Source organism: Herpailurus yagouaroundi, unplaced genomic scaffold (assembly GCF_014898765.1).
Source record: "Herpailurus yagouaroundi ecotype Mexico unplaced genomic scaffold, PumYag 184, whole genome shotgun sequence".
Taxonomy (NCBI): domain Eukaryota; kingdom Metazoa; phylum Chordata; class Mammalia; order Carnivora; family Felidae; genus Herpailurus; species Herpailurus yagouaroundi.
Window position 1 is genome coordinate 19,919,790 of NW_024412415.1, and position 21,913 is coordinate 19,941,702.

General features: G+C 35.0%; 1 protein-coding gene across 6 annotated transcripts in view; it reads left to right on the plus strand.

Annotated features, from left to right (window-relative positions):
- Positions 1 to 21,913, plus strand: part of UNC13C (unc-13 homolog C) — a 613,180-nt gene that overhangs the window by 239,633 nt on the left and 351,634 nt on the right. For 4 of the 6 annotated variants that reach the window (XM_040492731.1, XM_040492733.1, XM_040492734.1 and 1 more), the window contains exons 9-11: positions 1,923 to 2,001; positions 3,144 to 3,149; positions 4,277 to 4,348. In XM_040492731.1, the coding sequence (XP_040348665.1) occupies positions 1,923 to 2,001; positions 3,144 to 3,149; positions 4,277 to 4,348 (157 nt within the window). The remainder of the gene's footprint in view (positions 1 to 1,922; positions 2,002 to 3,143; positions 3,150 to 4,276; positions 4,349 to 21,913) is intronic. The other 2 variants (XM_040492732.1, XM_040492736.1) reach the window with 1 other exon arrangement.

Consider the following 21,913-nt stretch of genomic DNA (forward strand, 5'->3'; position numbering starts at 1 on the left):
GAGAAGGAAAAAAAGAAGATTTAATTGCCCTTTTCCCTGCTTGATACTGCCATTTCTTGCAGTCCATAAGAGCATGCTGCCAATGATATTTGTGTGTGTGTGTGTGTGTGTGTGTGTGATCCTAATCTTGGTTTTTGACTGGTGTTGTGCCATTGGCCTAGAGAGTATCAATTGGCATTGTTCTGGGTAATGATGGAAACTGTATGAACTCCTTTCTCATACAGACATTGCTGAACAGGCTCTCAAATGTCATTTTCCCCACACGTACTATCTTCCCTCCTATCGCTTCTCCTTTTCCTTTTCATTCATGTGTGTTGATCTCTCCCCCGCTATTATCCTTTTCCTGTATTCTATGATCTAAACAAAAACTTTTAGTTGAAATTCATGAACTTAAATATAATTTGCTCAGAACTGACAGACTTCTTCCTCATGTGCAGTGGTATTAATATTCACATTTATTACTGAATAAACATATAAGTTATAACCTTGCTATTTATTGATGTTCTATCTTTATTAACATTTTCTTTTAGTACTATTTCACATAACGAGTTGTGTGATAACTTAGTGAATTATTCGAGATCATCAAGCTAGTGATTGATACAACTAGAAGTGTTGGAGTTAAGACCACGGCTACTATAAAAAAAATCCAGTAAGGCAAAATTTTCCCTTCATTAAGCTAAGAGCAAAGAGGCCATCTCTGTGTCAGCGAAAACAGGGCTGTGAGATGCTGATAATCTATTATCAGCTTTTGTGGCCTGTTCAGTGGCAGAGGTGCATAGCTGACACCCTTGCCTTTGAATTGTGTGTGCCTGGTGAAAAAGGTGATTCCAATAAGCTGGAGTTTAGCAAGAGTTTTATAGGTCAGGTGAGCATAAGGGAAGCTCTCCTCAGTGACTTGAGCACATTTGTGGTTGTATAAAATCACTAGCTTAAATGCAACAAAAAACAATTCAATGTATTCCATTATTTTAATAAAGATGAATATATTTCAAGAATATTTTTAATTGCAAACATGGTAACGCTTATTATGGAACATTGACTCTTACCAAATTTATAACAGTGAGAATCTTTGCTTTTTCTTTGACCCAGTATCACTCCACAGAAGTAACTCTCGCTATCAATTTAATGAATATCTTTCTAGGTATTTTTCTGTGTATATATAAGCACATGTAATACAGTATCATACTAAACTTACTAAAATGCAAACTTGCTTTTTTCACATAACATGATTTTTTTTCATTTATACACATATGTATTTAACTTGTTTACTTTATTGTGTTCTCATTGGGTAGATAATATAATTCATTCCATAAATATTTAGGTTACCTAGCTTGTATTGCTATTACAAAAAGAAATGGTGCAGTGAATATCCTTGGATAACAAATTAATTTCTTGTTGTATTGTTCTGTGTGGTAGATTCCAAAAAAGGAAAAATTCTGATAAATGGGTTATTACAAATACTCTAAATGCAACTATGGCTCTTTGAGATACCAGTTTGGAGTTTCATCTGTGAAGATGAAACACATCAAAAAAGAATGATATTTTTTACAAATAAAGGTATTTCTTATATCGTTGCAGACAAAAGTTGCAGTAAAATGGTTTGCTTCTATGTCTTCCCAGAAATACAAAGTTACATGTAACTAACAATTTTTATTATCTTCCTTGTGATGCTGACAGAAAACCAAGGTGTCAACCAAGCCAGGCTAAAGTTTCAATGTATGGAACTATCCAAGAATACAAGTGATCACTTTGGTAGCTAGAGTCTCCTTTTCACTGGGTGAGGGTGAGGTCTTAAGAGGCTTGGATTTTTCCTATTTTGTGAACCAGTTGAAAATCATGGTATACATTTAATCTTTTTTACAGCCTTTTTCTTAAAGGAAGTCTTTATCCCATTGAAATCATTCCTCTTTCTCCTCTTTCAGGGCTGGGCGAGGGCTTTATGGTATTGACAGTATGCCAGATCTCCGTAGGAAGAAAACTTTGCCCATTGTACGAGATGTGGTAAGGAACTCCTGTTTCATTCTCTTCAGTTGTATGTGTTGCCTTTTTCTTTATCATTAAGTGCCATACCTATCTGTATTTCATAGATTAATACATATAAGAAGTTGGATTCTACCAAGTGTTGCATTTATCATTTCTTTAAAATCTATTAAATAAATTAAATAATTCTAACCTTTCGACAGCTTTTTTTTTTTTTTAAGCCTTCTTTCTTTTTCTCCAACATGGGGCTTGAACTCCTGGCCTTGAGATCAAGAGTTGTATGTTCTACTGACAGAGACAGCCACGTACCCCTTGGCCCCCCTTTTTATCGGTTAAAATTACAAACCAGTTTAAAATGGCATAACAATTGGGCAAATAGAAGTCACAGGGCATGCTAACTGAGCTGCTGCAACTGGGCTTTGATAGGTGCAATGTTGCAAAGGACCACAAGTTTAATGGGCACTTGGAGGCTTGTTTTGGACTTCCTCACCTTATGTCACTGGATTCTACTACTTTATAAAGCAGCAGATACTATTAACCAATTATTTATTTAATTAAGATCAAATTTAATCACATTAGTAAGTGATTCCACTCTCTGAAGAAAATTACAACTCTAAACTCATTAAAACCTCATTAAACCTAAACATAACTCTGAATAACTCAAGCTCTCCTATAACAAAATACGCACAGGACCACCTAAAGATGCAAAGGATTGATAATGGTCCACATTAGACTATTAAAAACAAATAGCTTAACTGCCAGAAAACAAAGTGTTTTGTTCTATCATCCAAATTGTCTCCACAGTTTCCTGGAGGCAAATTCTTAACAGTTTATGACATGAAAATATGTTTTATCCCAGAGAAATAGAAATTTCCCTTTTAGCGGCAATTTACGCTATTTCTTATATCAGTAATTTTTAATTTTGCTATGAAAACCTTCATCTGAAAACCATCACTTGTGTTTGAAATTAGGAAAGATAAAATCTTGATTGGAAAGATCTTCTACTGAAAAGCATGCTGTGTCTCTGTAGCCCAGATTTCTGCCATTGTAGTGTGGATATTATTTTAAAGTGTTCAGTTTATTTAACATCATTATACTCTTTTCTCACCTTTCTTATGTCTAATTATTTACACTTTGTTTCCTCTGACACTTGGGATCTTCAGGCCATGGTAAGTGATTTTCACTTTAATATTTTCTATATTTCTGAATGTACATTGCGCTTACTCATGGGATAAAAGAGGGCAAGATGGGGAAATAAAAAGAGACAGAAGACTGAGAAATTTGGGTTCTGCAAGAATTTAACATCTAGTTCTATTCTGAAAGATACACAAAATTATATACACAACAGGTACGAATACAGACTGAAATAGAATGCAAACATAATTTTAGAGACAATAGTTGTCAGAAATGGAAGATCATCTTGGCTAATTCCTTGGACGTAATCTCTATAGGTTTACACAGAAGGGGTGGTGATGGATGGATAGTGACTTCCTCACTGAGGATTGCTAAACTTTTATCGGAGTTTATGACTTTGTAGCTCCAAGGAGATAGATTTAAGACCAGGTGCAAAATCCCATTGTGACTTCCCTTTGTTCCTAATGAGATAACATATTAAACATTCCCATCTAAAACTTCGGGTTTCCAAAGTTCTCTACAGTTCTGCTGAGTGTATTATATCACACACATTTCAGGTAGGAGATATAATGTTTCTGTTTTATGGTAGGGAAACAAAAGGGACTTGACTTTAATTTAAAATTATGTTACCAAGATTGAGTTAAGAAAACCAATCTGGGTATAATGGTTCTCACCTGATAAAGTGAACACTTAGGAAAAATATACTGCTTAGATATGAAAGAGTATTCCAGGGAACTGTGAACAACTCAAGGATCATCTAACACCTGTGATTTGGGGCCGTCACACAGATCATCTGGCTCTGCGCCAGTGGCCATGTTTTATGAAGAAATGTGATCATGATCACCTTGAGGAAAAACAAAGTTAGAGAAGTCTCTTGCTAACATGGAAACCTGGGGCTGATCAATCTGCCTTGCTGGACCTCAGTTTTCTCATCAGTTAAATGTAAGGGTTGGGTCTGATTATATAAGGGGATTGTATCAGCTTTAATGTTCCATGATTTCACATTCTGGATGAAATAGCTGACTACTGAAAATGGCAGGTGCCTATTGACTAAAACATGAACAGTGATAGGTTATATTCTTACATTTTCACATGTTGTTGAACAATATGTACTTAGCATCCACCTCATGTGCCAATAACTCCTAAATTCTGTTTATTTTAGACTCTGGCTGCCCGGAAATCTGGACTCTCCCTGGCTATGGTCATTAGGACATCTCTAAACAATGAGGAACTGGTAGGTGCAGAGTCGATTGCTATGTATTGATATAGTCCAGGGGAAGGCAATTCTGATCAAGCCACTCAGTTGTAATGTTGATTCCAAAATTCCAGAAATAACTGGCAACATAGGGAAAGTCTGACCCTAAACAAATTTCATCCAGACCTCAACTTCACTATCATACAGATTATCCTCTGTTGATCAAAAATGCATGCACCTCTCTGTCTTTACAAATGTTATTCTGTCCTAATGCATTTTACCTGTAATTCTCCCCTTGAGAAAAATCCTGCTACATTTTTATATGATTCAAATTTTGCCTCCCTTCTGAGGCTGTCCCAAACATCTTTCTCCCCTTGTGGATGAATTTTCAGCTTCCTCCTTTGAGCTTTTTCTAGCATTTAATCACAACCTCCATACTGTAGTATAGCAAAAGTGAAGGTTGCTTGGGGTGAGTCCCATCTGTACCAGTAAATTAGCATTGTTACACCTGGCATTTTATCTAACTTCTCTGAGTCGATTTCTCTCATCTGTATAGTGAGGTAATAAGACAAATTATTAAAGGAGTGGATACATTTTTAACACTTGGCACTGCTTAGAGTATAGTAAAACATAAATGCAAGCTGCTGGTTTTATTATTTTTATAAGCAATTAACTTTATTATTTTGCATAAACCTTTGCTTTTAGACTGCTTTCTTGAGGGTAGCATTGTGTCCTGTTTATTTGCTCTTGTTAAATACTTTCACCCCTATTGTTTAGTACATTATCTGACATGAGGTATGTACTTTGTAAATTCTTGTTGAATGAAAGAACCAACTGGTTAGAAAATACAAGTAGACTCCAATATCTAGGTCAAGAATTCTTGAATTTGGCTCATTAGAGTCACCTGTGGTAGCTTTAAACCATGCAGATGCCTGGGTCTAGCTCCCAGTGATTCTGATTTAATTGGCTTCAGATGTGGCTTGGGTCTAAAGGGATTTAAAAAAAATTTTAGGCGATTCTAAGGTGCAGTGGATGTTGTGCTGTGGTAACTCCTTCCTGCCCAGCCAGTCTGTTGGGTTTTTACTAGAGACAATTTATGTGTCCTCCCTTAGGTGAACTAATAGATTTTATAGGAGTGACACTCCTATAGTCCTATAGAATGTAAAGAACTTTGTCATTCCTATAGAAGAAAAAATTTGCCACTGATAATACTTGTTTTAAATCTCTATAGACTTGGCATTTAACACCATTATTTATATGTATATTTCACAGTTTCTTCTTCTTGTCACTGTGTCTTAAACCCAGAAACCAACCTTTACTAGATCTCTATCCCAAACTCTCCCCAGCCTAGTGCATATCAGAAAAAACAAAACAAAACAAAAATAAAAAACAAAAAACGTCCATTTGAATATTTGGGTGCTACAGTAAATAAAAACATTTTCTCTTGTGCCAAAGTATTAACAAAATGTGGCTGATTTTCCAAGGATCTTATTCTTATCTATTAGATTTATGATGACATGTAATATTTGAGTGTAGTTTGGATACAAATGAAATTAAACATCTTCTGGTACATGAAAATGCACCATATTGCTTGCTGAATCTTGAAGTGTCTAGTCTTGGGCTTTTGAGGGAGTAAGCAAGGTTGAGCATTTTTATCATTAAACTCCTACACTATTTCCTTTTTGTAAATATGGTATTTGGTCTGAACCACAAATATTCAGTCGTATGAAAAGTTAATAGGAAAGCGATAGAAACGAGAAGAATGCTATTACATCTTCTGTGGCCCTGGATAGGGAACACACCTTCACTTTATGGTTAAATTAGTTATTGATCTTCTCATCCACTTAAACATACATTTATTTCTTTAGTTTCAGAAAACCTATGTAAAAGACTTTTCTGTGTGGGTGTTGGGTGGATGAATAGAGTTCATCAGCTCTCCATGGAATTCATAAAGCCCATTTCCCTGGGGCCCATATCTCAAAAAGTAAATGAAATATGACTTGTGCACAACAGGCATATTAAATGTCACTCTTGACAAGCTGTCACATTAAGTCATTACATCGGCAACTAACATAAATGCTGAAGCAAATAATTCCCACTTTTGGGTGTTGAAAACCTTCCTAGGCACCTTTAATGTGAAAGCATGAAATATGTGTCCTTTACATAAAGGAAAATGGCTTTGCCATGTGGAAAATATCACATGTTGGCACATCTGTTTTAATTAAAGAGATACATGGTAAAAAGTTCAGTCATCTCTTCCAAAGCATGAAAGGGCTCTCAAGTTTGATGTGAGATGACAGTGGGTCAGCCAGCACCACCTCTGTGGTCTCCCTGTGAGCAGTGGGTAAAGCAATGCCAGGTGCCCCCATCTATCACCACTTCCATCTTGCCCACAGAGACCTATTGGGGCTGATTGGAAATCTCAGTCTAAAAAGCCCTTAAGGACCATAGTTTCTGAACATTTCTATCTGACCTAATAACACAAGAAGGGGTAACACTCTAGTATCCCTGTATCACAACAGTAGTATTCCTGATGCTGTACTGTTCTGCTTTGTGCTTGTTTTCACAGACTCAGTTTCCTGGGTGTGGCCCCAACAGTGGGGAATCAAATTAAAACCATTCAATAAATCACTGATTTGAGTGTCTATTATGTGTCAGGCATTGTACAGATTCTGAAATATGACAGTGAATAACTCTACTAAAACTCCCTGCCATCATGAGGTTTATAATACAGTGAGAAGGGAGCTGAGATAGCATGTTTTACTCCCACTATTGCTACAGGTTGTAGTGAAAGCTTCTTAACAGGTGGGAGTATTTAAATTGACAGTGTCTGATGAGGGTTATGGGACACTCAAGTTGGGTAAGGGATGCAAATCACCAAGTCTGGAAGGGATTCTAGTACCCTCTTTATTCTGTCCCAGGTATTCACATCTAACTATGGTTAGGGGGCTGGTCTATTGGCTTGCTTCCAGAAGTGTCAATTCTCATGAAGTTTGGTTTATCTAGGTGAGTGGAGGTCCTTTCAATGACAAGATCCATGCCCAATGAAAGGGACTTATAAGAACTAGGTATGGGAATAATTAGATCAGATCTGGGCCCTATTTTTAGCATAATACTGGAAAGATGACATAGAAGCAGGAAGCAGGCCAGAATACCTGTGTGGTGCCTGAGGTTCAGTCAGGAAGCTGCAGGCTCACACTATGCCCAGGTACACTGACTCGGGACAGGAAAAATTTCAAACCAGATAATTGAGAACTGAAGTGGCAGGGGTCTACCTATATTATCTTTGTGAACTCATTTCTTTTCAGTACTTTTTGGCTCCCTAAGATGTGTTCATCTCGTTTGTAAAATAAAAGTAATAATACTTACTCTCCACAGTTTGTGAGAATTAAAAGAAAACATTGTCTTGCCAGCCAGAGCAGGTGGCAGAGAGGGAAGAGGAGTCGCAATGAAGTCTCTAGAGTATATGCTTTGTCCCATGCCTCCCTGTAACCTCCGCAGCTGCAGGTCAGATTCCAGGGTGTACTGATATGGAAATCCATGGTAATCACAAATTTAAAGGTGTTCTCTTGTTTGCAAGTCTTGTTATTGGTCCTGCCTCTCTCCTTCAAGAACACAGTCTTTGGTTTGAGAGAGATAGAGCTCCACTATTTACTAGTTGTAGGAACATGGGCAAGTTACTGAAACTTTCTTGGCCTTGACTTTCTTATGTTTCCTAGTTACATAAGATTTTTCATCTGTGTTTATAAATAAAATGCCCTGTGGTTTTCTGTGTCTTTAAGCGATTTTGGCGTCAATAACCTAGCTTTGTAAAATAAGTTGGGAAGCTGTCTCTTTTCTTACTTCTCTTGAATAGTTTGTGCACAGTACGTGTTGCTATGCCTTGAAAGATGGACAAACTTGCCTCTAAAACCATTGTGTAATTTTTTTGAGAATGGTTATTTGACTACTGAATCAATTTAATGTAGTAGTTCCATCCATGTTCTTTAAACATTTGTTCTTGATTCAGTTTTGATCATTTATATTTTTTCCAGAAAGTTGTCCTTTTTTTATCACCTAAAATTTCAAATTCCATCAAATTGTTCATATAATTGTATGACATAAAACTTGTGCTGGGGTGCCTGGGTGGCTCAGTCGGTTGAGTGTCCGACTTTAGCTCAGGTCATCATCTCATGGTGATGTGAATTTGAGCCCCACATCAGGGCTCTCTGCTGTCAACACACGGCCCAATTTAGATCCTCTGTACCCTTCTCTCTGCCCCTCCCCTGCTCACACAATCTGTCTAAAAAATAAACAAACATTCAAAAAAAAAAAGATTATGCCATTTTCACCTTATTTGTGTTTTCTCTCTTTTTAAATCAATACTGCAAGAGATTTCTCTGGTGTTTGTTTTGTTGACTCCATATTGTTTTTTTTTTTCCTATTTCATTTATTTTCTTATTTAGATTCATATTCTATTCTCTGTATTTACCATGAACCTACTTTTCTACATAGTTCACTAATTTTGACTTTATTATTAACTATTGCATACACACAAAAGAATAATTACAAAATAATTGAAGAACAGTATATATACTTGTGTATCCATGACAGCTTAGGAAGAGAAAAATAAATATTTAATACATGATGCAATGATTAATATTTAAGTCAACTTAGAATGTTTATTCTCCCAAAGACAAGCCATATGAACTATTATTGTTACTACATTGTATTATTTTCAGAGGACATGGAATACAAATTTGGTGATTTGCATTTAATTGACTATTTTATAGTTTGGCTCATAATTTTGTAGGTATACCATATGAGCTCTTTTTGTTGGGTACATAAGTTTTGGGACTTATATATTCCTGAATAATTTTCTTTCAACTTTGTTGGTAATCTTATTAAGGTCTTAAATGTTTTTTCTTTAAAATATTTTCTCTATGCTATTAATACAGCTATACCAAACCAAAGAATGGTATACAGCTATACCAAAGAATGATTTAGTCATTCTTTAAGTCTTAACATGTTTTATGTGTATCTCACGTAGCTTAATTTTTTTTTTTAATTTTTAATGTTTATTTGTTTATATTAGAGAGAGACAGAGTGTGAGCAGGCAAGGGCAGAGAGAGAGTGAGACACAGAATCTAAAGCAGGCTCCAGCCTCTCAGCTATCAGCACAGAGCCTGATGTGGGGCTATGAACCCACGAACTGTGAGATCATGACCAGAAATGAAGTCACAAGCTTAACCGACTGAGCCACCCAAGCGCCCCTCACAGAGCTTAGTTTCAATTCAATTCAAGAATTTGTCTTTTTACAGGTGAACTCAATCAATTTACATTTATGGTAGTGTATTTGAGCTTAGTTCTATTCCTCTTTAAAAATATACTGTCTCGGGGCGCCTGGGTGGCGCGGTCGGTTACGCGTCCGACTTCAACCAGGTCACGATCTCGCTGTCCGCGAGTTCGAGCCCCGCGTCGGGCTCTGGGCTGATGGCTCAGAGCCTGGAGCCTGTTTCCGATTCTGTGTCTCCCTCTCTCTCTGCCCCTCGCCCGTTCATGCTCTGTCTCTCTCTGTCCCAAAAATAAATAAACGTTGAAAAAAAAAATTAAAAAAAAATATACTGTCTCTTTTTTAATTGCTTTTCTAAGGTTCTTTTGTGGAGGTTGAGTTTTACTTTCCCTCTCCTCAACAGATGAATTAAAATGATCTATACTGTTTATTTTAATATAGCAGATGTTTCCTAAATGTATCATAAATATACTTTACAATTTCTTTTATTGAAGTATAATTAACATACATTGCTATGTTAGTTTCAGGTGTATAACATTGATTTGACAATTCTGTACATTAGTCAGTGTTTACCATGATTAAGTGTCGTCACCATCTGTTCCCATACAATATTATTACAATATTATTGACTATATTCCTTGTGCTGTATTTTTTTCATTGCTGTGATTAGTTTATTTTATAGCCAGAAGTTTGTATCTCTTAATACCCTTTATTTCACCCATCTCCCCACCCACCTCCACTTGGAATCATCAGTTTCTTCTCTTTAAGAGGAACAAGGTAGGGGTGTCTGGGTGATTCAGTCAATTAAGCCTCTGACCTCAGCTCAGGTCATGGTCTCCTCCCTCATGAGTCTGAGCCTCACATTGGGCTCTCTGCTGTCAGCACAGATCCTGCTTCGTATACTCTATCCCCCTCTGCTCCTCCCCTCTCTTAAAAATAAATAAATAATTTAAAAAAATTTTAAAGAGAAACGATGTGTGGTTTTGTTTTAGTATGTTCATTTGTGTTTTTTTTTATTGTCATCATTTTTTAAAAAAGATTTTAAATTCCAGTTAACCTACAGTGTAATATTCTTTTCAGATGTGTAATACAGTATTCAACACTTCCCTGCATCACCTGGTGTTCATCACAGGTGCACTCCTTAATCCCCATCACTATTTAACCCATCGCCTCCACTACCCCCGTTAACTGTCAGTTCTCTACAGTTAAGAGTCTGTTTCTTGGTTTGCCTCTCTCTCTCTCTTTTATATTTTTGAAAGACAGAGAGAGACAGAGTATGAGTGTGGGAGGGGCAAAGAGAGAGGGAGACAGAGAATCTGAAGCAGGCTCCAGGCTCTGAGCTGTCAGCACAGAGCCCAATATGGGGCTGGAACCCACACACCATGAGATCATGACCTGAGCCAAAGTTCGACACTTAACCAACTGAGCCACCCAGGTGTCCCATGACTCTCTTTCTCTTTTGTTCCTTACTTGTTTATTTTTGTAAATTCCACATATGAATGAAATGATATGGTATTTGTCTTTCTTTGACTTATTTCACTTAGTACAAAGTCTTATAAGTCCATTCATGCTGTTGCAAATGGCTAGATCTCATTCTTTTTTATGTACAAGTAATCCCTTATGTGTGTGGGTGTACATATCTGTCTGTGTATACCACTCTTTTGTCCATTTATTAAACTTGCTTTCATTTCTTGACTATGGTAATAATCCTGTAATGAATATAAGGGTGTATATATCTTTTCAAATTAGTGTTTTCTTTCTTTCTTTCTTTTTTTTTTTTTTTTTTGTTCTGTTTTGTGAATATCCAGTAGTGGAATTACTGGATCATATGAATAGTTTCATTTTTAAATTTTGAGGACCTCCATACTGTTTTCCACAGTGGCTCCACCAACTTACGTTCCCACCAATAGTGCATGAGGGTTCTCTTTTCTCCACATCCTCACCAACACTCATTTCTTGTTTTTGATACAAGCCATTCTGACTGGTGTGAAGTGATCTCACATTATGGTTTTGATTAGCCCTGATGGATGGTGACATAAGGCATCTTTTCATGTGTCTGTTAGCATTCTGTATGTCTTTTTTGGAAGAATGTCTATTCGGATCCTCTGCTCATTTTTTTAATTGGATCGTTTGGTTTTGGTATTGAATTATAGAAGTTTTTTATATACTTTGGATATTAACTGCTTAGCTATATCATTTGCAAATATCTTCTCTCATTCAGTAGGTCATCTTTTTGTTCTGTCAATGGTTTCCTTTGCTGTGCAAAACCTCTTTATTTGGGTGCAGTCCCAATAGTTTATTTTTACTTTTTTTCCCCTTGTCTCAAGAAACAGATACATAAACATATTGTTAAAGTTGATATCCAAGATAATACTGCCTGTGTTTTCTTTCAGGAGGCTTATGGGTTCAAGTCTCAAATTAGGTCTTTTTTTTGTTGGTTTGTTTACTTCTGAGAAAGAGAGAGAGAGGATCCCAAGCAGGCTCTGTGCTGTCATCGCAGATCCCAGTGTATGGCTCAAACTCATGAACCATGAGATCGTGACCAGTTGAGTCACCCATGCACTACTAGGTCTTTTTTTTAATATTATTTTTTAACATTTATTTATTTTGAGGGAGAGCGAGACAGAGTGTGAGCAGGGAAGGGGCATAGAGAGGGAGACGCAGAATCTGAAGCAGGCTCCAGTCTTTGAGCTTTCAGCACAGAGCCCGACGTGGGCCTTGAACTCACTAACCTTGAGACCATGACCTGAGCCAAAGTTGGATGCTTAACCGACTGAGCCACTCAGGCACCCCTTAATGTTTATGTTAAGAGGAAGAGTGTACACGTACATGCGTGGAGAGGCAGAGAGGTTGACAGAGAATCCCAAACAGGTTCCTCCTCACTGTCAGTGCGGAACCTCACAAGCCCTGAGATCATGACCTGAAATAAAACTTAGACGCTTAACCCACTGAGCCACCCAGGTGCCCCTCACATTCAGGCCTTTAAATTGGTTGTGTGCATGATATAAAAAACTGGTCCAGTTTTCATTCTTTACATGTAGCTGTCCATTTTTCCCATCATCTCTTATTCAAGAGACTATTTTTTCCCATGGTATATTCTTTCTTTCTTTGTCATAGATTGCATTTATAGTTGTGGGTTTATTTTAGAGCATTTTTCCTGTTGTATTGTTCTAGGTGTATGTTTTTGTTCCAGTACCATACTGTGTTGATTACTACAGTTTTGTAGTGTATCTCAAGCTTTGTTCTTCTTTCTCAAGATTGCTTTGGCTATGTGAGGTCTTTTGTATTTCCATACAAATTTTAGGATTATTTTTTCTAGTTCTGTGAAGAATGCTATTGCTATTTTGATAGAGATTATACTGAATCTGTAGTCTGCCTTGGGTAGTGTGGACATTTTAAAAATATTCCAATCTATGAGCATGATATATCTTTCCATTTGTGTCATCTTCAAATTCTTTCAACAATATCTTGTAGTTTTCAGAGTATGGGCTTTTCACCTTCTTGGTTAAATTTATTCTTGGTGCAATTGTAAATGAGATTGTTTTCTTAATTTCTCTTTTTGATATTTCATTATTAGTGTATAGAAACACAACAGACTTCTGTACGTTAATTTTATGTAACCTTTACCAAATTATAAGTGTTAATATTTTTTTGATGGAGACGAGGATTTTTTATATATAGTATCATGTTATCTGTCAATAGTGACAGTTTTACTTCTTTCTTACCAATTTGGATGCTTATTTATTTATTTATTTTTCTTTTCTTTTCTTTTTTTTTTCTGATTGCTGCAGCTAGAACTTCCAGTACTTTGTTGAATAAAAGTGGCAAAAGTGGACATCCTTATGTTATTCCTGATCTTAGAGGAAAAGTTTTCAGTTTCCCACCATTGAGTATGATGTTAGCTGTGGGTTTTTCATATATGGCCTTTATTGTGTTGAGGTATGTTCCCTCTAAACCCACTTTGAGAGTTTTTATCATGATTAGATTTTGTATTTTGTAAAATGCTTTTCCTGTATCTATTGAGATTATATAATTTTTTTACTATTCCTCTTGTTAATGTGATGTATCACATTGATGGATTTATAAATATTAAACTACACTTGCATCCCTGGAATAAATCTTACTTAACCATGGTGAATCATTTTTTTAATGTATTGTTGAATTCAGGTTGTTAAAATTCTGTGAGGATATTTGTATCTATGTTCATTAGAGATTCTGGCCTGCCATTTTCTTTTCTTTTTCTTCCTTTCTTTCTTTCTTTTTTTTTGTTTGTTTGTTTTTGTTTGTTTCGGGTTTTTTTTTTTGGTAGTATCTTTGTCTTCAAACTTTAAAGTTAGTAACTCTGTCCTGAAAAAAAAAAGATCCAAAAATTCTTAAGCTCTCATTACTAGCCTCAATGATAACATTAAATAAAAGGTAAGTCGAAATGTTATATCAGAAAATGGTCTAAAAACCGCAAGTTTGTAGCCCCTAGAGTTTAACTGGATCATTCTTTGGGCTTCCATGGAATCAGCTTTCATAATTCTGGTAGTAAGTTCCTTTTTTTTTCCCTCAAGCACCTGGAGAATCTATTTCATTTTAACCCTTTTACATATTAAACTATTTTTTCTCAACGCTTCACTATATCAACTCAATCTGCCACATTGACAGATCAGTTTTCCAGCACGTAAAACAAATACATTATTGATGCTAGAGTACTATTGGGAGTATCATTGAGATAACAAATGGAAAGCACTTCAACCATTTTAAACATATAAGTGTGTAGTAAATATTGTAGTTTTTATCATAATCTGCGTTTACCATACCACTTTCCATGGCTCCATGACTGGCTTTGCTTGGTTACACAAGAGGACAGTGAAAAGGATTCCTTTTAACAGAGATGACCTCCTTTCCTCTCTTATTTCTACAATATCCTAGCCCATCTTTCTAATTTCATGGTCTCTGTCAAAAGATTATCTGTATCTATCCCAAGTGGTAAAAAAAAAAAAAAAAATAGACTTTCCATCTTAAAATGGTAAAAGCTACTCTCCAGTGAATGAATTCATATTTGTTTTAGTCTCTTATATTTAATAAATTACTCATCTCATACTACCTTTATTATTGTATACACTTTTTTATTGAGGTATATATGACCTATAACATATTAGTTTCCAGTGTACAACATAATGAATTAATATTTTTACATATGTAAAATAATCACCACAGTAAGTTTAGTTAACTTCCATCACCCAAACACAGTTTCATTTTTTTTCTTTCTTTTGATAATTTTTATGATCAGCATTTTTCAAATGCACAGCACAGTATTAACTATGGTCACCATAGTGTATATTATAATCCCATGATTTACTTGTTTCATAACTAGAAATTTACACCTTTTGGCCCCATTCACAAATTTTACCTACCATCCTCTGCCTCTGGCAATCACCAATCCGTTCTCTGTATCTGTGAGCTTGGCTTTTTGTTTTTGTTTCTGTTTTCTTAGATTCTACGTGTAAGTAAGATCATACAGTATTCATCTTCCTGTGATCTAGTTCACTTAGCATAATGTTCTCAAGATCCAACCATGTTGTTGCATATGGCAAGATCTTACTCTTTTATAGCTGAATTACATTCTATTATACATACACACACACACACACACACACATTTTCTTATCCATTCTAATGACACTTAGGTTGTTTCTGTGTCTTTACTGTTGAAAATAATGCTTCTGTTAACATGGAGGTATATGTTCAAATTAATACTTTTATTCTCTTTGGATAATTACCCAGAAGTGGGATTTTTGGGTCATATGGTAGTTCTATTTTTAATTTTTAATTTTTTATGGTAATTCCATACTGTTTTCCATTTAAATTCCCACCAACAGTGCAGAAGTGTTCCCTTTTCTCCAAATCCTTGCCAACACTTGTTATTGTTTGTGGTTTTAATACTGCCTTTCTAACAGATGTAAGGTGTTATCTTTTGGTTTTGATTTGCATCTCTCTGAAGATTGGTGATAGTGAATATATTTTCATGTACCTTTTAGCCATACCTATGTCTTATTTGGACAAATATCTGTTCAGATCCTCTGCCCATTTTTAAATCAGTTTGTTTTCTAGCTATTGAGTTGTATGAGTTCTTTATATATTTTGGATATTATTCTCTTGTCAGATACATGATTTGCAAATATATTCTTCTATTCAGCATATTGTCTTTTCATTTTTTTATGGTTTCTTTTACTGTGAAGAAGTTTTTTAGTTTAATGTTTTTAGTTTAATGTAGCTCCACTTATTTTTGCTTTTTGTGTCAAATCCAAAATACATCATCACCAAAACCAATGTCAAGGAGCTTATCCCCTATGTTTTTTTCTAGGAGCCTATGGTTTCAGGTCTTATATTTAAGTATTTAATTAATTTCTTATAAATTTTTTTGTGTATCTTATAAGATCATGGTTCAGTTTGATTCCTTTGCATGTGGCTGTTCAGTTTTCCCAGGACATCTCTTAAAGAGAGACTGTCCCTTCCCTATTGTATATTCTTGACTCCTTTGTCATGAATTAATAGAACATATATGTGTGGGTTTATTTTGAGGCTCTGTTCTGTTATTTTGATCTATGTGTCTGTTTTTATGCAGTACAATGCTGTTTTGATTATGGTATCTTTATAATATAGTTTGGAATCAGGGAGAGTGTTGCCTCTAGTTTTTTTTTTTTTTTTTCCTTGAGATTGTTTTGTCTGTTCACGATTTTGTGGTTCCGTGCAAATTTTAAGTTTGTTGGTTCTATTTCTGTGAAAATTGCCATTGAAATTTTCATAGGGATTGTGTGGAGCCTATGTATTGCTTTGGATAATATGAACATTTTAATGATATTTTTCCAACCCATGAGCATGGAGTATCTTTCATTTATTTGTGTCTTCTCTGATTCTTTTGCTAATATTTTATACTTTTCAATGTATAGATCTTTCATCTCCTTGGTTATATTTGCTTCTAGGTATTTTATTCTTTTTGATGCAAGTGTAAGTTAAAATCATTTCTTCGTTTCCCTGACAATTTGTTATTTATGCATAGAAATGAAGCACATCTTAGTGTATTGATTTTATATTCTACAAATTTACTGAGTTTATTTATTTTAACAGTTTTTGGGTGGAGTCTTTAGAACTTTATATAATTACATTCACAATTTCATTGAAAATTTGAATTGAAGAAAAGTGGTACAGTACATGGCAAATCTGTCCTAATTTGTTTCCAGGTTGTGTTTTCTGTCATAATAGGTCTGTGTTATTTTGAACTCTTCTTTAATTATTGTATCCTCTTTTTTTATCATTATTCACTCTCTTTATTTGGACTTACTAAGTCACTTAGCTCAATGATAATTAGTGTCTGTTAAAAAACAATATAAGTAATACAAATTATTCACACTTTTCCAAGGATAGGCACATAACTTTTGGTGTCTTCACTTTTCTGGTACAAAATTTTACCTGAATAACTTTAACGTCTACAGTCAGTCTTATGTGATGATTGTCCTCGTGAGTAAATCAGACCTGAAATTAGGCTGTTTTTATACTCACAAACTTCTTATGCCATTGTTCTGTCTTCTTGTTTATAACAAATTTCAAAGGTCACATTGTACATAATATTTGCTCTGCAAATATTTCTGATGCTTTTGTACAGAAAGAGTGAAATGATACCTACAGGACAGCAAATAGATTTTTTCCCCCAAGGTACATGATTAATGCTTCAAAACAAGAAGCACATTTTTCTTAGAGTTATCAAAATGTGATTTTTTTTGAGAATAGGAAAATCATGGTTTACATAATCCCATGAGGAAACCCACAGGATGATGAGAAGATTAGAACGTTATTAGTTCAGTCACTGGTTAACATGGTAGAGGAAAAAGAGAACAGGTGTATGGCAAATGGAGATAGACATGCTTTGTTCCTATTGTATTAACATTTGGTTGATTGGAATATTGATTGTCTGAAAACACTAGTCATTGCCTTTGGCAGGAAGCCTGAATGCTTTATTTATTGGGTTCATTTTAATTTTCTCATATAGTTATGTAGAAAAGACAATTCATTTTTTTGTGTGTCCTAATTGTTCAGAAAGTGACATATTATAGCATTTCACCCAAGATTATAGTTTATTAGAGGACGGATTTTTAACAAAATCATTGTTTAGGATGTGAGCATCCTTCCCTTTGTAATCTGTAATCTGTATTTGGCTAACGAGGTTTATCAGAGCCAAAGCATTTCCTACCCTCATTTCTACAGATAAAACGGTGTCTTCACAAAGTAAGTCACCTTCTTTTTTTCTTCAGTCAGTTCAGTAATATAAAACTGATGTTTACAGGTTTTATTCCTAATTGCATAAGTCTTACATTCTGTATATAAATAGAAAAAAATCCTCGGAGAACACAAATCAAACCATGACTAACTTTCAGATATTAAATTGAGTAACTTTTTGTTTGTTTTTTTAGTGCTTTTTTGTTTTATAAATTGTTTCCGCAGTGAGCATACATTTTGATATAATTAGAAAATACATACTGGAAAGTGACATCTGAGATTGGTGGTTGTTGTTGTTGCTGCTTTTGTTTTTATTTAGAATGGAGGAAAATCCAGCAATGTTGTTTGCCAGTGAGAATTATTTTATTTTGTAAGTAACTTCCATGAAGTATTGAGCATGATTTACAAAAGCTTTGTGACTTTTAAAAGAGGGGGAAATAAAGAACATATATACACATCCATAAATACCAGCATCCTTTGTCTTTTGTCATATAGAAACAAGAGTCTTCTCTTGGATGTAAAATGCAACTTGATCATACAGTGAATGAAAGAATATTTTAAAAAATGAAAATATATTTTAGAAAGTATTAAATGTTTATTGTGGAATATTTGTAAATTTTAGAAACCTTTATAATAGATTAACAGCAAGTCTTCTCTTTTGCTGAATTCATTCTGTCCTTGTTTCCTAATCCCATTAGATTAGGGCTCTGCTTGTTCTTGGCATCATCTTCTCTACATATCTGGATTTACGTAGGCCAGAAACTCTCCCCAGATAACATACGCAGTCTCATCCTTTCATATTAGTGAGATCCTGTTTATTAACTGTACTTAATTATCTTTCTATCTGTTTAATGTACTACATAAAAAAAAATCTCTTCCTTTTAAGGCAACTTCTAATAGTTACAAACTCCCATCTGTCATGTTCAGTGGCTAATTCTGGGTCTTCTCCTTGTTTTATTCAGTTTTTCATACCCTATCTTTTTTGTCTTATTCCACAGAACTCTTTTATTTTTGGTCCTTTTTATAATCTTGTTTGGTCTGGTCGGTCTTTGCTAACTAAGAAATTACCTTATTTTCCCAGGATGCAGTATTCTTGTGAGAGTAAGAATCCCTTATGAGGTATATTTGTACATGCTTTCCTAGCTAATCATTTCCTGAGTTTCTGAACTGACCATCCTTACATCTTATACTTTGCTTCAGTAAGAACTGTTTCCATGTCATTTATTTTAATTTTCAGCTTTGATAGACATGCTCATATCCCCAAAATCACAAGTGAAAAAGATACATATTATCATTTCTGTCAGACCGAGGATATATACCTTGTAGTGAAGTATACAATATTTTCTCCAGCTTCTCCATCTTTTAAATGTTCAATTTGTTTTAATTCCCCATTCAGTTGATTTTCAGTGTGTTATCTAGTAAATTTTCTTTTTTTTTTTTAATTTTTTTTAACGTGTATTTATTTTTGAGACAGAGAGAGACACAGCATGAGCGGGGGAGGGGCAGAGAGAGAGGGAGACACAGAATCAGAAGCAGGCTCCAGGCTCCGAGCCATCAGCCCAGAGCCCGACGGGGGGCTCGAACTCGCGGACCGCGAGATCATGACCTGAGCTGAAGTCGGATGCTCAACCGACTGAGCCACCCATGCGCCCCTATCTAGTAAATTTTCAATGTTACTATCGGTTTTTTTTTTTTTTTTTGAAATTAGCTTCATTCTCTTTTTATGAAATGGATCATGGCTCTTTAAACCCAACCAAACAAAACATTTCAATGAAAACTTCTCATCTGTTTACTTAGAACTGTCTTTTATTTGGTTTTCTCCAGTATGTTTAATTTTTTAGGAACTCTTCCTTAAATTTATTACTCCTGCTATAGCTTAAGAATGTAGAGGACTGACTATATATAATTTGAATTCAATGAAAAAGATAATAGTCACAGGATATTAGATAAAATGTATGAACCATTTACTTAACCTTAAAACATGTAGATAAGTTCATGTTCAAAACAACCCTTTACCCAACCCTACTTTCTAAGTTGGTATGTTTTTCTTTACCTGTATTCATTAGCAGACTATTCCCACCTAGTGTTCTATTTAGTTAGAATTACTTTCCCCTACTAAGGGAACAACAAATTACCTGATGTGATTGCAAATATAACTAAATTCCGCACTTGTTTTTTAGCTAAACCAAAAAGCTACATTATATGCGCGCGCGCGCACACACACACACACACACACACACACACACACACACACACATCACACACCCTGAGCCCAGCTAGAACAGAAAACTGTCTATGGATGGCTGATTGAAAATCTGTTATGCCAAAGTGAATTGTTCAATTCAGTTTAATGGTATTGATAATAATACTCTGCTAAGCTGTGCAGGGGAAGCAAAGATGAATTCTACATCATTTTAATTCTAAAAGAACTCTTAACAGTTATTTTGCAAGACAACATCTTCATTATGAAATGAGGCCAAAGATTACTTGGGTGAGGCTCTATTGAAAGGATGGATCCAGTTGTTGGTATAAACCCTAATATGGGGGTCCCCCACTTGAATAATTCCTCTATTTGATCACACTGCTGTTCTCTAGACTCACATGAAGTATAAAAAGCTTCAGCCAGACCCTCATGTAGTAGCAAGGCTGGATCTTGCTGTTTAAAAGTTAGAAAAAAAATTAGTGAAGATTAACTCCCTGCAGGGAATATTCCAGTACCATTACCAAACATATTCTGGGAAAACACACCATGAGGGGAATATACTAATAAAGGGAAATATGCTGTTACCATACTGTGGAATTGAAGAATAATGGAAAGTTGCCCATTTCAACACTGTGGGAAGGTATTCTGAAATGAGATTTAAAGATTATTAATGCAAAATATAAATGTTTCATGTAAATGCTAGGCTCCTACTGGATTTATGTAAATATCCATTCATTATGTATCAGGAAGTTTTGTGAAATTATTTGTAAATGTAACTTCAGAGTGATAGTCTTTCTTTTAAGAAGATACCTGCATTGTTATATATGAAAAGCACAGAGAAGTACTGATCCAAACAGGTCTTTTTCCTATCAACCTAGGATGGTTTCTGGAAAATCCAGTAGCAATACTAACACTTATTATTTATTTAGTATTTTGAAGTCTGTGGAACACATTGTTACTATCATACAATTTGATCTTCAAAATAATATTGCAGATAGGTAGATAGGGGAGGAAAGTAAGGTTTGTAAGTCTCTGTGGATTACCATACTTTTAAGTGAAAGAACATTCCCACAAAATATGTGTCATATCCCTACTATGTGTCAGAGACAATGATTGGCACTAAGGAGAGAAATATCGAAGACTGGCCCTAAATATGTCCTGAAGAAGCCCATATTAAATTTCATTGAATGGCCCTATGCTAGGGAACTCAGGTCTCCTCTGTCTACTCATTCAGTGAATTTTTCTACCCCACCAGTGGCTTCTCACTGAGAGTCCTTCCATGTGTTGTAAAAACTTATCTCCCTTTAAAATATTACCATTACCATGGGAGAGTCGCATATAAGTTTTACCTGCTACTAGTGCTCTCTTATTAATTAGTTGGTGACCTTGTTCTTAAAGGATAGGCAATGAAAACAGTCCATTGTAGAAGGAATTATAGAATGAACATTCTTTGGAGCTGGGAAGGGTTGAAAGGTCTGGCAGAGTACAGTCATGGAAGAGATACCGCTGTAGGATGCAAAAGAGGGGTGGGGATGTTTCTGGATCATTAAGTCAGCATTTAGAATGCTTTGAATCTACTTAACAATCTTACCAAGAACCAGTTTAGACCAAGGATAGCTATTTAAAGATGTGTGTGCATGTGTACACGCTCACACATATATATGTGCGTGTGTGTGTGTATATATATATATATATATATACATATACATATATATATATATATATACACACACACATACACACATATATATTATGTATGTGTGTTATATATAGTATATATAATATATATGTTATAATGTATATAAAATATATATATATTATACATATGTTATATATGTATATACAATATATATGTATATATTAATATT